This window comes from Heloderma suspectum, chromosome 7 (genome assembly GCF_057233095.1).
Source record: "Heloderma suspectum isolate Gila_16-S chromosome 7, 16-S_ref, whole genome shotgun sequence".
Classification (NCBI taxonomy): Eukaryota; Metazoa; Chordata; class Lepidosauria; order Squamata; family Helodermatidae; genus Heloderma; species Heloderma suspectum.
The window spans coordinates 76,146,999-76,163,238 of NC_139464.1; the positions used below are offsets into that span (position 1 = coordinate 76,146,999).

General features: G+C 41.4%; 1 protein-coding gene across 1 annotated transcript in view; it reads left to right on the forward strand.

Annotated features, from left to right (window-relative positions):
* NELL2 (neural EGFL like 2) overlaps positions 1-16,240 on the forward strand; it is a 197,453-nt gene that overhangs the window by 142,236 nt on the left and 38,977 nt on the right. The window contains exons 14-15 of the mRNA XM_084810665.1: positions 6,654-6,776; positions 8,548-8,643. Of these exons, the coding sequence (XP_084666791.1) occupies positions 6,654-6,776; positions 8,548-8,643 (219 nt within the window). The remainder of the gene's footprint in view (positions 1-6,653; positions 6,777-8,547; positions 8,644-16,240) is intronic.

The following is a 16,240-nucleotide window of genomic DNA, read 5'->3' on the forward strand; positions in this document are numbered from 1 at the left end:
CCCGCTGCCCATCAGACTCCCTGCCTGAGCTGATGGAGGTGGTCTCGGACTTGGTGTTGAGGACCCCTAGGATGATGGTCCTGGGGGATCTCAACTTCTATGCCGAGGCCGCTGTATCCAGGGCGGCTCAGGACTTCATGGCCGCCATGACAACCATGGGGCTGTCCCAACATGTCATTGGCCCAAAACATATAAAAGGACACACGCTTGATCTGGTTTTCTCGACTGGGCAGGAGGATGGTGATCTGAAAGTGGAGGAATTAACATCTGTCCCTTTGTCATGGTGAGATCACTTCCTGCTGAGGTTTAGACTCCTGGCAGCCTTCCCCCTCTGCAAGGGTGAGGGGCCTATTAAAATGGTCTGCCCCCGGAGATTAATGGATTCCGATGGATTCCAGAGGGCTCTGGGGGATTTTCCTGCTGGTATGGCTGGTGCTCCTGTGGAATGCAGAGATGACTCGAGCGGTTGACACGATTGCGCCCAAGCGCCCTCTCCCTCTGAGCAGAGCCCGGCCAGCTCCTTGGTATAAACCTGAGCTGAGGGCAAGGAAGCAAGAGGGGACACGGCTAGAACGCAGGTGGAGGAAAACTCGTGCTGAGTCTGACCGAACACAGGTAAGAGTTCGCTATCAAGCCTACTCTGTGGCGGTGAGGGTGGCAAAGAGACACTTCTTTTCCACCAGCATTGCATCTTCTCAGTGTCATCCAGAGGAGCTTTTCCTAGTGGTTCGCAGCCTGTTACATTCTGGGCCAGGGAGAGAGACTGTGGAACCCTCGGTAGCACGCTGTGACGAGTTTGCACGGCACTTTGAAGATAAAGTCGCTCAGATTCGTCATGAATTGGACACCACCATTAATGCAGTTCCATTGGTAGAGGTGTTCAGAGCACCGTCTGGTCCAGTTTTATTGGATGAGTTTCAGTTACTGAGGCCTGAGGTTGCTGACAAGGTACTTGGCCAAGTCTGATTGACCACTTGTGTGCTTGACCCTTGCCCTTCATGGCTTATTAAATCAAACAAGGAGGGGATGTCTGTCTCGGTCCAGGAGGTTGTAAATTCCTCCTTGAGAGAGGGAGTGTTGCCTGCCACTTTAAAAGAGGCGGTAATTAGACCACTCCTGAAAAAGCCTAACCTGGACCCAGAGGATGTTAACAATTATAGGCCAGTGGCCAACATCCCCTTCCTGGGCAAGGTGCTTGAGCGGGTGGTTGTAGGACAGCTCCAGGCACTGTTGAATGAAACAGATTATCTAGATCCATTTCAATCGGGCTTCAGGCCTGGTTTTGGAACAGAAACTGCCTTGGTCGCCCTGTGGGATGACCTCTGCCGGGAGAGGGACAGGGGGACTGCCACCCTGTTGATTCTCCTGGACCTCTCAGCGGCTTTGATACCATCAACCATGGTATCCTTCTGGATAGGTTGTCTGGGTTAGGAGTTGGAAGCACTGCACTACAGTGGTTCCGCTCCTACTTGGATGGCCGATTCCAGAAGGTGGTGCTGGGGGACTATTGCTCTGTGCCATGGCAATTGTGCCATGGGGTTCCACAGGGCTCCATTTTATCCCCCATGCTGTTTAACATCTACATGAAACCGCTGGGGGAGGTAATCCGAGGTGTGGGCTGAGGTGCCATCAATATGCGGATGACACCCAGCTCTACCTGTCTTTCTCATCAAACCCAGGTGAGGCAGTGGCTGTTCTGAATCAGTGTCTGGGCACGGTAATGGACTGGATGAGGGCCAATAAACTGAAACTCAATCCAGACAAGATGGAGGTACTGTTAGTAGGTGGTTCGTTTGCCCGGCTAGGTGATATTCAACCTGTTCTGGAGGGGTTGCACTCCCCCTAAAGGATCAGGTTCGTAGTTTGGGGGTGCTCTTGGATCCAGAACTGTCACTTGAGGCACAGGTGAACTCAGTGGCACGGAGCACTTTTTATCAGCTTAGGCTGGTATACCAACTACACCCTTATCTGGACAGAGATAGCCTAGCTACAGTTATCCATGTAACTCTGATAACTTCTCGTCTGGATTACTGCAATGCGTTATACGTGTGGATGCCTTTGACAACGGTCCGGAAACTTCAGCTGGTCCAAAATAGGGCAGCAAGATTGTTAACAAGGACTGGCCTGCAAGCTCATATTACGCCAATACTTTTCCAGCTGCACTGGCTGCCAGTCCATTTCCGGGCCCTATTCAAAGTGCTGGTACTAATATTCAAAGCCCTTAACGGCTTGGGGCCAGGTTACCTGAAGGATCGCCTCCTCCCATATGTGCCTGCCCGGACCTTAAGATCATTGTCAGCGGCCCTTCTCCATGAGCCCCTGCCAAAGGAAGTGAGGCGGGTGGCTACTTGGAGGAGGGCTTTTTCTGCTGTGGCACCCCGGCTCTGGAATGAGCTCCCTAGTGAGGTTCGCCTGGCGCCTACATTGTATTCCTTTCGGCGCCAGGTGAAGACCTTTTTATTTTCCCAGGTATTTTAGCATTTTAGCTTTCTAACTTTTTATCTTTGCTGTTATACATCTGTCTTTTAAACTCCTGCACTGCTGCTAGGTTTTATTGTGGTTGTATTGTTATATTGTGGTTTTAATGTTCTATATATTTTAAATTGTTTTATTGTGTGTTGTTTGGTTTTAATTTTTGTGAACTGCCCAGAGAGCTTCGGCTATTGGGCGGTATAGAAATAAATGAATAAATAAATAAATAAATAAATAAATAAATAAATGTCTCTGCTTCTTACTATTCTGTCTAGGTTGGCCATAGCTTTCCTCCCAAGGAGCAAGCGTCTTTTAATTTCATGGCTACAGTCACCGTCTGCAGTGTTCTTGGAGCCCAATAAAATAAAATCTGTCACTGCTTCCCTTTCTTCCCCTTCTATATGCCAGGAAGTGATGGGGCCAGATGCCATGATCTTAGTTTTTTTAATGTTGAGTTTCAAACCAGCTTTTGCACTCTCCACTTTCACCCTCAACAAGAGGCTCTTTAGATCCTCTTAATTTTTCCTGTTACATTACATTAAATGAGAAAAAAGAATTCAGCTACATTTTAATAACAGTAAGATAATGATACAAAGCAGCCAAGACAATCTACTTAATTCTATAGAACAGCTGACACCATGGCCCAAGTTTGCAAATTTGTGACTTTCTCTTTCCTAATAGCTTTATCCAATCATTTAAATGTTTCTTCTCCCTGCATGCAGTCAGCCTGTGGAATTCACTGCTCATGGAGGTCACCAAGTCATACACTGTAGCAAGGTTACTGAGATGGCTAGAAAATTGTATGAGCAATGATGTAGTTATTCATGCTGAGTTGAGAGTAATTAAATTGCATACTTTGAGCATTAAGAACATAAGAAGAGCCATGCTGGATCAGACCAAGGGTCCATCTAATCCAGCATTCTCTTCACACAGTGGCCAACCAGCTGTTAACTGGGAACCCACAAGCAGGGCATGAGTGCAACAGCATCCTCCCACCCATGTTCCCCAGCTAAAATAGTTTAACTATGTGCTGTGTGAAGAAATACTTTTATCTGTCCTGAATCTCCCACCAATCAGCTTCATAGGATGACCCTGGGTTCTAGTATTTTGAGAGAGGAAGAAAAAAACAACAGTTTTTTCTACATTAAAAACAACAGTTCCTTAATATACTTTGCTGAGTACTTAAGAACTGTAGGACCAAATGTTCTGACCACCACAACAGTAAGATTTATTGCTGAATCAGAGGAAAAGCCAGGGGTCACAGTCTGGCCTCACTGAGACATCTTGTTTCAATTTTTCAAGCCATAGTTTGGAGGATCAAGAACTCATGTACTTTCCCTGCTTCTTGTTTGCATATTTCCAGCTTCATTTCCTTGTTACCATAGTTTGCTGTGACATCCAAATTGATCTAACTATGTAACCCACTTCAAACCATGGTATCAAATCATGTGTGCATGTGTGTGTGTGGGCGGGGGGGGGGGATCATCTACATTTAGTCACTCAGTACTGCAAGCGGTGAACTACAAACAGAAAAGGAGACGTTGTTTCCATATAGCAAGTTGCTGAAATCTTGACTAGATTATAAAGGTTTAAATCTTAATCTAAAGTGATTTTTGTAAAGTTGCTTCATTCAGAGAAGTCTTTCCACATCTACTTATATGCCAAAGAGCCCCTGCAGTTTTAAACATTGCATTGGTGCATTTCAAGATCTTTGTGTTGCTGCTGGCTTTTATCTTGGTTTTCTTTAAACGTATGGGGTTTTGTATTATGTTTTACTATCTTACTGTATTTTATGGCTTTCTGTTTTGTTTTGTGAACTGCTCTGAGAGCTTTGGCTAATGGGTGGTATAGAAATGGAATAAAATAAATACATAAATACTTGAATCCTTGTCAATTGCAGGCAATTTGGGACTTCTGAGAACCACAGTCAGTGGTGCAGTTAGGGCCAAAGTCCAGGGCCCAACCCCCACCCCACCCCCACCCCAATGAACACCCAGAAAGTGGTACACACAGAAGCAAGCTTCATTTTATTCCTGTAGTCATGATGATGCTATGGAGCTTCTCCACACAGGGCTTTTATCTTGCGATCGAGATTGGTTACTCACAGAAGTTTTAGGGTCCTTTATATGATGTTGCCAATGTCCAGCGGCTCTCTAGTGTTTGCCAAGCATTTCCATGGCTTAATTTGTAACTGAAATAATGAGCTAACAAAAAGATCCGCTTTCAATCAATCTGAATTTGCACATGAAAAGAGGATGTGACACTCCTCACCCAGGGTGCTATTTATCCTAGGGCCGGCCCTGGTTGGAGGTGAGGGAAGAGAAATATTAGTGCTGTGCTTCACAACTAAATACATATGGCCATCTAAAGCGGGAAGGGGGCATAAGACCATTACATCCAGGTCTAAAATTACCTAGCTGCCCATAGTTCATATCAAGTGGATGGCATGGGCTTTATTGGAGTCCACTTTTGCCCTGCAAGAACTGAGAATACACCCTAGCATATACCCCTTCTTCCTGTGACAGCATGTTGCAGGAAAAAGATTGGTAGCAGCAAGCAAGATGTCTTTTAATGAAGCTTGTCTGCTGTTACTCATCTTCTCTTTGAAGAACCTCTGATAACCTTCAGAGGAACTCCAGGGTTCCCTGGAACACAGTTTGAAAATGACTAATCTGAAGCATCAAAGAGACTGGCATGATGTATCTCAGCCATCTAAAATTATATTTCTAAAATATTTTCTTTTAAAAAAGAAAAAGATATCCAGTTAAGCACCTTGGCAGTAATCTGATGTTCAAACAGGTATGCAGTCATAAAACGGTTAGCCTTGCTGGAAATATTTGGTATACAGACATTACTGTTTCATTCTCATAAGACTAGAAAAGGAGACAATAAAGTTCAAGTGACCTGCTGAAGGTTTCAGAAGAATTAGTATTAAAATTCCGGAGTTCTTGGCTTCCAGACTCTGTTACTAAATGGCACAGAACTGTCAGAAATAAGGAAGCATGGCACATGCATTTGCCAGTAAGCATAACAACCTAAATGTTTTGATGGAAGAAATTATGATGAATGTTTACTTAGCCAGTGTGGTGTAGACCCGGGGTCAAATCCTTACTCAGCCATGAAGCTTATTTGATTACTTTAAGACAGACTCTTGGCCTAACCCACCTCACAAGGTTATTGTGAGAATAAAATTGGGTGTACATCTCTTGCCCAGAACACTTTGGAGGAAGAACAGGATAAAACTTTAGTAAAAATAAAATAAAAATGCTGGCCTAACTCCAAACAACAAGAACTGTATGAATCTTTAAATCAAATTGAACGTACCACAAAAAGGAAAAATGTTTATTTCCTCCACATTTGACTTGGGAGGAGGGCACAAAGATTAAGATTGTGAGTACAATCTCATTTTATTGACATTGGTGACAAAACTCCCATTTATTTGATGGCTTTGGATTGCCAGCTCTGTGTTCAATGAAGAGAAGGGTGGGTTAGTTGCCACATAGATATCACAGATTGTCACATATTTCAGTACCCAATATATTGAAACAAAATATAAATTTTGACTCTTGCTTACTTTTGATTAAACACTGTGAATCACTCTTAACTTTCAGCTTGTTATAATGAAAATGTATTTTTGTTTCTTTATCACCTTAATGCTCCTGAAATTAAATAGCATTTATTGCTTCACCATTCAGAGCATTATGAATGCCACACAAACTACCACCAGCCAGTGGTCCAATTGGAATTTCAGTTGCGGATTGTCTGTGCAAAATCCAACTTGTCTGTTTGTTCCCTTTGAATCTCGAAACTGACTGCTTCTGGTTTCTAAACCCCAAATTGGAAGAGCACTTTAAGCTGCAATCCTGTGCACACTTACCTGGCAGTAAGCCCACTGAATGCAATGTTTTTTTCTGAGTAAACTTGCATGGGACTGCACTGTCATAACACATGCCTATACATGGCTACTCAGAAGTAAGATTCATTGAATTCCATGGGGTTTACTTCCAGGTAAGTAGATACAGGATTTCTAGTCTTAGTGTAATAAGGAGGGCATTTACTAGCAAACTAGAAGGAAGTTTAAGATAGTGACAGAACTGGAAAAATATATCAAAGCATAACAAAACACTCAGATATGTTGCTGAGTGATAGAAATAACATGCATTTATTTTTTCACCTTTCAGAGCATGATGAATGCCTCACAAACCAGCACAACTGCGATGAAAATGCGCTGTGTTTCAATACTGTAGGAGGACATAACTGTATTTGCAAGCCAGGCTATACTGGAAATGGCACTGTATGCAAAGGTAAGGTATTAAAACAAAAAACAAGTGTGCTTCTTTTCTTGCTTAATTTTACCTTCACACTGATAAATGCTAAAGGTGCCTGTGTACCTGGAAGATGAATATTAATCATTTAGGCCCAACACCTTTAAGCAATACCATTTGATAGACACCCAATGAAATAATTTTAGCATTCACAATTACAAGGCAGCAAACATGTGTTTACCACCATATGCAGATGCAGTGGAGAACTGTGGGCTATTGCAGCTCTTTGGCACATTGTTCAGTGAACAATGTATTGCCAATATACTTTTGCTTTGTATTTCTTAAATGTGTGCTTGGCCTTGGATTTGTTTTGCCCAGAGTGCTGGAGTGGTGACCAAACTTTGGCATTTTAGACATTTGTAAATTCGGTAAAAGAAACATGGACCTTGCTGCCTACTGAATAAGTAATAATCATTAGCTAAATAGATGGTTAAGGAACTAAATTCAGCCTAAACCATTTGTGTAACATCTTTAAGGCCCACAAAAATAGGGGTAGAACCATTTGTGTGGTCTTTCCTATGGAAATCTTTCCTTCTAGCAAGATGCTAATTCTATGGAAAAGATCCATGCCTTCAAGCCATAGTTTTGAGCATTTCAATGTTACTCTTCCACCTTTGAATGAAGGCAATGAAGAACCCATGGGAAAGTGCCTCTCATAGCACTCCTGGAAAGTTCAATGAAGACCTACATAGGAAGCTGCCTTATACTGAATTAGACCATTGGTCCATCTAGTCCAGTATTGTTGATACCGCACTGGCTTTCAAGAGTTTCAGGCAGGAGTTTTTCCAGCCCTATCTGGAGATGCCAGGGATTGAACCTGGGACCTGCAAAGTTCCAGGTTCAGTCAAAGTACATACTCTACCAGTGAGCTACAGCCCTCATTAGTGCAGCCCTCAGGCTGATATAATGAGGGCACAATCCTACGCATTTTTAGACAGAAAAAAGTCCTGCAACACCAGCATTCTCTAGCCAGCATGGCTGTTTGGGAGTTGTAGGATTTTTTTTTTCCTGTCTAAACATGCATAGGATTGCATCCTTAGGTGCACTAAATTTATCACCAGCAAAGGGGCTATGTGAAAATCATCATATTTGGACACTTTTGATTTCTCCAGATCATGGATCAAAACATGGTTGGCCACTGTGTGAACAGAATGCTGGACAAGATAAGCTTTTAGTCTGATCCAACATGTCTCTTCATCTTCTTTATGATGGGCTGGAAGGTTGCAATGAGCAAGTGAGACTCAAATCCTTTCTGTTCAGGTGTATAGGAAAGTGTCTTTAAACTTGACACAGTGACCCAGTTCACACATAATGCTGGGTTGTTTAATCCCAATATGTAACACTGGGCAATTCTTGGGTTGTTCCAGAACAAGCGGAGGGTGCGAGCCATGGGCTTGTCACTTCCACTTTTAATCAACAACCAGGAATGCCCTGTTCATGGGTTGTTTCCTGACACTGGACTCAGAAACGCTGGGTTATTTATGGGTTAAACAACCCAGAGTTAACCCAACAACAAACCATGGGCAATTGTTGGGTTAACTCTGGGTTGTTTAGCCTATAATCAACCCAGAGTTTCAGGGTTCAGATGTCACAAAACAACTCAGGAATTGCCAGTGTTATGTGCAAACTGGGTCAATACCACTCAAGCCTATCACAGTATTTAAAGTATTATTGAATTAATGTGTTGTTACTGTTATTTTTACAATAAAATTGAGGAAGCCTGTCATGATTTTTTTTTTTATGGATTCAGCCTTCTGCAAAGATGGTTGTAGAAATGGTGGAGCCTGTATTGCTTCCAATGTCTGTGCGTGTCCACAGGGGTTCACAGGCCCAAGCTGCGAAACGGGTAAGAAAGCCTCTTCTTTACTTGACAAGAGAGTAAGCTGTATAGAGTTAAGAAAATAATATTTCAAATTATTATCTCAAAAGCAAGAACTGTTTTTGCAGGAGAAATAGCTCTGTGTTTCCCTTCAATTAATTCTTCTGTGTCAAATGTGGTGGTGTAAATTAATTTGCCAGGTAAACAGGTGACTTGTATAAGCAAAGGACTTGTGTGTACAAAATAATGGTTACTGGGTTTTGTTCTCTGTGTGTATGTGTGTGTGGTTTTTATTTTTTATTCTTACTGTACTGAGTTTTTAACTATTGTTATCAATCCAGAAACCTGGGGTGGATTTGCATTGAAACTGAATTAAATGTTATTTATTTCAATTTAAATTAAATATGATTTTTTTCTGCAGTAAATATGGATGGATGGATGGATGGATGGATGGATGAATGGATGGATGGATTCCCCCCACCCCATTTTATGGAATGTCAATATTAGCAGCACAGGAACATCTTATACTAACAGCCTTATCCTGAGTACATTATATGGTGGCACTAAGCCCCACTGAGTTCATTTGAAATCTTTCTGTCTTATGGTTATGATCCAATCAGTCCATTTATGTATAGCTTACACAGTGTATTAGGGTGGCAGGAGGGGAGGACCAGCTTTTGACATGGATACAAAAAGCTTTCCACTTGGTATGTACATGGAACTGTGCATGTACTTTTAAAAGATGTGTACCACCAAGTACTTATCTATATGACCTTTGCTGTGCATGCTTCAGGCTTGTGTAATCTTGCACAAACAGTACTACTGTTCCATGAAGAGAAACCTTTCAACACACACAATTTTCATTGTGTTCTCTGATTGCAAAATCAAATTAAGATATGCATTTAGTGTCTAGGCTGAGATGTGAAAATTGGGTTGAGTTCTGTCACAACTGACTCTTCATATTTATTTTTTAAAATATTATTTCTGTATTTATAGCTGCCTTTCAGGCTTAGCCTCTCAGTTATTCATATTATCTAACTTTGGCTGCCACTCTAATTCCTAAAAATGGACTCAAATTGCAATGCAGTGCAATTTTGTCAGCTGTTCCTTTGTTAATCCTACCTGTTCACTAAACTAACAAACCTCTGGAAGGAAGACAATACATATAGATATGGGTTAAACAAGCCACGGTGTCATTGATGAGAGTTGCAAACAGGTGGCAGGTTGGTGTGATGTTACCAAGGTCTACCTACAGGAGTGGATAATCAATCGCCCCAACTCCTGGCAAATCAAAGAGTGTTTTGTTTTAATAAAAGATAAGTTGCTTGAGAATATTCCAAAACAGAATATGTAAATAAAAATCTGAATAAAATAATTTTTATTTGCTGCTGTGGATGCTAAACTAACATGCCCTTTCAGATTGATTGGCCTCACTCTACTTAATAGAAGGACAGTCTCCCTCTTAAGATTGACTGACTATATTGCCATTCTGCAATTCTTATCATAAATATTTAAAATTATGCAGATGAGGTGGTTTCAGAAGCACTAACTTCATTCTACTTGCAAATCTGCCTAGAGTAAAAACAAATCAGTCACTGATCTCAGTTTCATTGGAAAATGTTCTCTGGTCCATCGGAGAAGTGAAAAATTATCCTATTGTTGTTAGGTATAAATTATATTTCAAATAAATATTGCTACTGCAGTAACAGTTTCATCCAGATAGCAGGTATCTTTTTTTTTGAAAATGTATTTATTTAAAAAAATATTTAGTTAATTCTTTTGTTTTGCATACTGGGGGGAAATTATGCACAGAGGCTTTTAATGGTAAAAATAAATATACACGTATAGAAAAACACATTTAATATTGTTTAACTTTCATTTCATTTTTTCCTTTATTTTCTTGTGTGATTTCCAGTAATCATTTATATACACATGGATGAAAGATTTATGTATAAAAATAGCTGACCAGCTCATCTGATCTGATAATTTACTGCAAGTATCATGTGATATATAATATCAGTAAAGAACCAAAATCATGCTAATGCATGATATTTCCATCCAGGGTTGACAGTGAATCTTGGAACTTCCGTACCTTTATTACAGTCAGTGGAGGTAATTGGACTTCGAAAGTGTTCATACTTTGTTCTCCAGAATTCACTAGTTGAAAATCTCCGCCCACCCTTTTACCTAGAACTAGTTGACACCATGAGAAAAACAGACACAACAGCAAGCCTGCTTCCAAATGTTTCCACTGAAAACAGTGAAGGAATGCTGTTATGTGAAAAGCATTTCATTTCCTAGGAGTCCAGTTTCCATTGATCATGTTGTTGCTAGAAATCACCATGTGCAAATGCAACCTGAATGATGCCGTCTGCAGCATTCTTTTTCCCATTAGACTAGCTTTTGAAAATACCTACCAGGCATTTATCTTTTTCTTTTTGTAAGGAACAAGATGGATGCTGTAATATTATTGGGTTCTCACTATAGGAGACTAGAGTCTGGAGTTTGAAGTAGATGTCTTTTATTAATTCATGAAACTTGGCTTCTACCTCCTCTAGTATTTCAGAAGCCCTTCTATCTGAGGGCCTGTTCATACTGCCAATTTGCAAAATTATTTGGAGTGATTGTATATATAGGTACACAACTGCCTCGTGAAATAGTTAGCTAAACCAGGCTGCACACTGCACACAGCTGTTAAGCATGATTTGCTATGATGCAAGTGTTTTGCACTTTTGCAGTCTTGTAAACAGGGCCGGTCCTGTGGGCTTTCATCATAGTGCTGCCAGTGGCACCCCATAGCATCAATGAGGCTACAGTTCCATTCCCCTCCCTGCAATAGTGCTGATAGTACAGCTCCCAGCCTCTGTAAACCTGCAGGTGGGCTTGCTTTACTGGACAGCAGCTCTATAATGGGCCAACAATCAAGATCAGCATCCCACATTGAACGCTTCATTGTGGGAGATAAGATCAGTCAATAAGGGACTCCATCTGGTAAGTTACACAAGAATCTTGAACTTGCCCATTTTAATCACTAGGTTTCCTAGTGCTTGAAGTTCTTACAGAAATGGGCAGCTGTCAGGCATGATTGTAACACAGATGTTTGTACTCAGCAAGATCTAGGTGTAACAGGGAGTTTACTATCATTCTCCCCTGAAGTAACTTACATGGTTTTACAAGCACCCTTGGGCAGCTGTTGCGGGTCCTGTGTCTCAGAAGGTCCCACCGGGGTTGATGTCTTGCCTGGGCCCCTCCAGCCATCCTCCCTGGCATTGCAACCATCTCCTACCACCACTTTGACTGTCCTAGCCATAGGGGTGATAGAACTGGCAGTGCTACAATTGACAGCCACCCACTCTCCCCTAGGTGAGCTTGTCTAGTAGCAACAGTGCTGGAATGGGCTGGGGGTGGCTGCTTACATCTGATTGGCACTGGGCGATTACCATGATTTACCTCCCACAACACAGTGTCCAATAGGGGATGCTGATGACATAGTTGTGTTTGTGGCACTCTTCAGCAAAAGTGAATTATTTATAAATATTGTTCACTTCTTTTTCCCGAGCATTCAGGCCATGCTGCAGGATTATTAAAGCTGCTGGCTTCTGGTGCAGGGAACTGCGCCATTTTCTTTGTCCTGTTAGAAATCTGTAGGTTTAAAACTTGACTTGGCCCTGTCATGAAAGCTTAGGAAGCTAGACAAGAACTTTGTCTCTCTCCAATAAGAACAGAACAGCAACAGGAAAGTAGTGACTCCACCCAGATACAACTATGCCCAGGGCCATGTAATTACTAAACCATATATTGACACTATGCACACATTTTGCATACATGAAGTCTGGAAGATTAAAATTCAGCTCGGATCAGTGACTTGCCTAGGTAATTGCATTAGATTAGATCTCTTGAGTTGTGTGTCACTTTCTGTGGAAGCTAAATATTTAGCATGTGTCATTGCTGCTCTTTACTACAACTTCAAATTAATTTCTTCAGATGCATTGACTATGATAATAGAAAGATTAAGATTATGACTTCCAAGGGGAGTTTGCATAAAATCCTTTTAATTCCAGTACTTATATTTACTTAGGAGAATAGTCTTACTATTACTCAGAATATAACTTATTGTCAAAGCTACTTGTTAAGTGTACTGATACTGCTGAAGTTGGAGTATTTTAACACTGCAAATACTTCAAGAGAGTTGCTTTCATTTACTGCTGTGTTCAAACAACAGCAGTCATAACATACACGTTGCCAATCATCTTCTAAATCCAGAATTCCTAACTGGAAGTCTCTCAGCTGGATTTTGCCCCAGAGGTGATTTTATATGTCCCTACCAAATTCTAATCAAGGTAAGGCAAAATGTTTGTTCACAGTTTTACTCAACTCATGGCAAAGTTTTATTTCCCCTTCCACTTTTTCTTCCCAGTTCCCATTGTGTGGATAGCCAGCGGGGTTTGGTCAAGACCCCAATTTATGATTCCATAAATCAATTTTGCCGCTTGAGATGGACTAGCAAATGGCAACCAGTTGCCACTTGCATCACCTCATTGGATCACTGTGTCTGCCACTGCCATCTTTCCCCCTTCACCATGGTGCAGCTGTAGCTGCAGTGACTGCCAATCACTGCTTCTCCTCTTCCTCTTCCACCTCCCAGTTGTGCAGCCATATCACCCCACAATGCTTTGCTCTGAGGAAGGAGGGACACTATCTCCCGATGTAGCGTTCTTCCTTAGAGTGAGGCATTGTGGGGCAATTGATGGAGATGGCCCTGGAGAGCTATAAAAGCACCTGCCACTTTGCCATGATGAGTATGTAGAGTCCATTACAATAATCCAATCTAACTGTAACTAAGGCATGTGTCACCAAGGCAACAACAACCACAACCCTCCTAAGACTTTCCCCTGCCTATCCTACTTATAGCAAGAGTTACACAGTGTCCTAGGCCATATCTAAAGCAGGCCTTATTTTATTGTTCATTGCTCCAGAATCTGTTTAAATGTGGAATGGTATATAAATGTTGTAAATAAACAAATATTTTCAAATGTTACTACCTGATGGACCTTCATAAATTACTGTGGTCTTGTGCAAGCTAGAATTAGCTAACAATGTTTAGCTAATTAGCTAACAATGTTTCCCTTCATCTTTTACTACTTAAGGTGATGGTTGATGTCCAGATTTTGTAAAAATAAATAGCATAAACTGCAACAAGTACTGTTATCATGCTGCATCACTGCCAAAACAGTTAACAGGTTTGCTCACTGATGGTAGAGAAAGCTAGGCCTTCAAGGCAGGTTAACTCTTTAAGTTTTTTTTTTTTTGTAAATGAGATGAATTCTACTGAGTTAGAGTGTAACTGTAGGATCTTTTACATTCTGTGTGTATCCTAGGCCTATTTCCATAAATCAATCTTTCCCCCAGTTTTAATCGTATTCAGGATGAATGCATGCCCATTTCTACATAAATAAAGAGAAAATAGGTCACCATTAAAGTTTGCACTTTTCACTAAGTAAGAAGTGTGCCAGGATTGAATAAGTCAGACTGGGGTCAATTTCAGTGGCTCCCTTATGCCATAAGAAAATGCATTGTAGTGCATTTTTTTCCTAAGCAACTTAAATGTTTTTTAAAAAGAGACACTGAATTTTCCTGTCGACTTAATCACTCTGCTCAGAAAGCACATTGAATGAGCTGTCTGAAGGGGAAGAGAAAATAAATCTTTTAGTCTCTGCTCAGACAGACTCCCATCTCTCTCTCTCTCTCTCTCTCTCTCTCTGGTTATGGGCTCTCCTGCATCTGCACAGGAAGAATTGACAGCCCTCAAATAGGTCCCCTTTCCATCACCCATGATAATTCCCTTAGGTTTTCATTGAAATCTTCTGAGCTATTTTAAGAGAATTTGCATGTCTTTAGAGAAGTATAATCAGGGGTTCATAAATATTGGCTTGGCTTGCTAGCCAGCTGTTATTTGTGGACTCCACAAATCCCTCTACTCAGTCCACTGGCAGAGAGCTTTGGACAGAGGTGGACATTAAGGTATGGCATTACTTGGAAGAGACTCCTGCAGTTTCTTACATTTTATAAACTGCATGAAAAGGTGCCAGCAGGGATCATGCCTACCAGAGACAATTGCCCCTGGTGAGCTGGCAAGCTGATTTGTTGAAGTCTGGGTATAATACCTCAGAGGACCAATTTGCTTAACCAAAAGTTTCATAGAGTAGCAGCCTCAGAGAAAAGTAATGAATGTTACAGCTCTAGTCATCTCCTGTCTTGACTGCTGCAACCTTTTCCCTTAGGGCTTTCCATTATCTCTCCTAAATAATTTTATCTCCATCTTACAAAAATCTACAACCAAAATAGATCACCTCCCTTTCAGACCATGTGACATCTTCCCTTTAATCCTGATACTGGCTTCCTATACACTTCCAGATTCAGCCTTCCATCTTTCCAAGGTCAGTAAAATGAGTACCCAGCTTGCTGGGGGAAAGGTAGTCCCGACTGGGGAAGGCAATGGCAAACCACCCCGCTATAGTCTGCCACGAAAACGCCAGCGCAAGCGGCGTCCCTCTAGGGGTCAGTAATGACCCGGTGCTTGCACAGGAGGAACCTTTCCTTTTTTCCTCATCCTTACTGTGACATATCTAGAGCTTCCCTATAAGGTCCTGTCCCCTAGTGGTCACTGAGTCCAGACTTTTCCTAGGACTCCCCCCAAACAGCAGCTGCTACCACCTACTGATTTATAGAGAACAATGGGACTCTCCTCTTTAGATATTAGCATGTGGGCTGAGATATGCAAACCATTAAATCCACAAGGATGAAAACATAGGTATTTAAAAGGAAGGGCATTTATTTAGTTAGGTAGGTAGGTAGGTAGGTAGGTAGTTAGTTAGTTAGTTAACTAATAGGTCAACATTCAAAAGAAGAAGAAAAACATTCACTGATTAATAATAATAATAATTCTAAAAACTAACACCACACCTCTCCTTTCGGTAACTTCTTTCTCTTCTTTCTAATTCTGAATTAGAAAGGAGGGAGAGAAGTTACTGAAAGTAGAGATGTGGTATTAGTTTTCAGAACTATTATTACTATTAGTGATTGTTTTTTTTCTTCTGAATGTTGACCTATTAGTTAAATTCACTAACTAAACTAACCTAAATTCTGATTCTATTCACTAACTAACCTAACTGTGGTCCCTGATTCTTCTCACTATCTCTGTCCACCCTAACTCATCTCTCTCCCTGACCTCTCACTAGCTGTCCCTATCCTTCTGACTTTCTCCAACTGCCACTAATGCCATTCAACATTCCTTTTGGGCCTTGGCTGTCAGTCATTCCGTCCACTTGTTCTTCTGTTACACTTACATTAAAGCTCTCCATCACTTTGTACCCTTTGTCCCAATATATGCCTACCCATGTTCTAGGCTCCTGAAGCTACACCACTCTCAGCCACCCAAAGTTCCCCTGCATCTTTACATTTGAAATGAGTCTGCTTTTTCTCCATTACTGTCTGGAACTCCTTCCAGGAATCACCTATGTGATTTTATCTTTCTCTCTAACTTTCAAATTCCTTTCCAAACCTCATAATTTTAATAAATTATTGGCACAACCTTGGGGGTGGTGGGCTGGCATGGGTAGCCCCA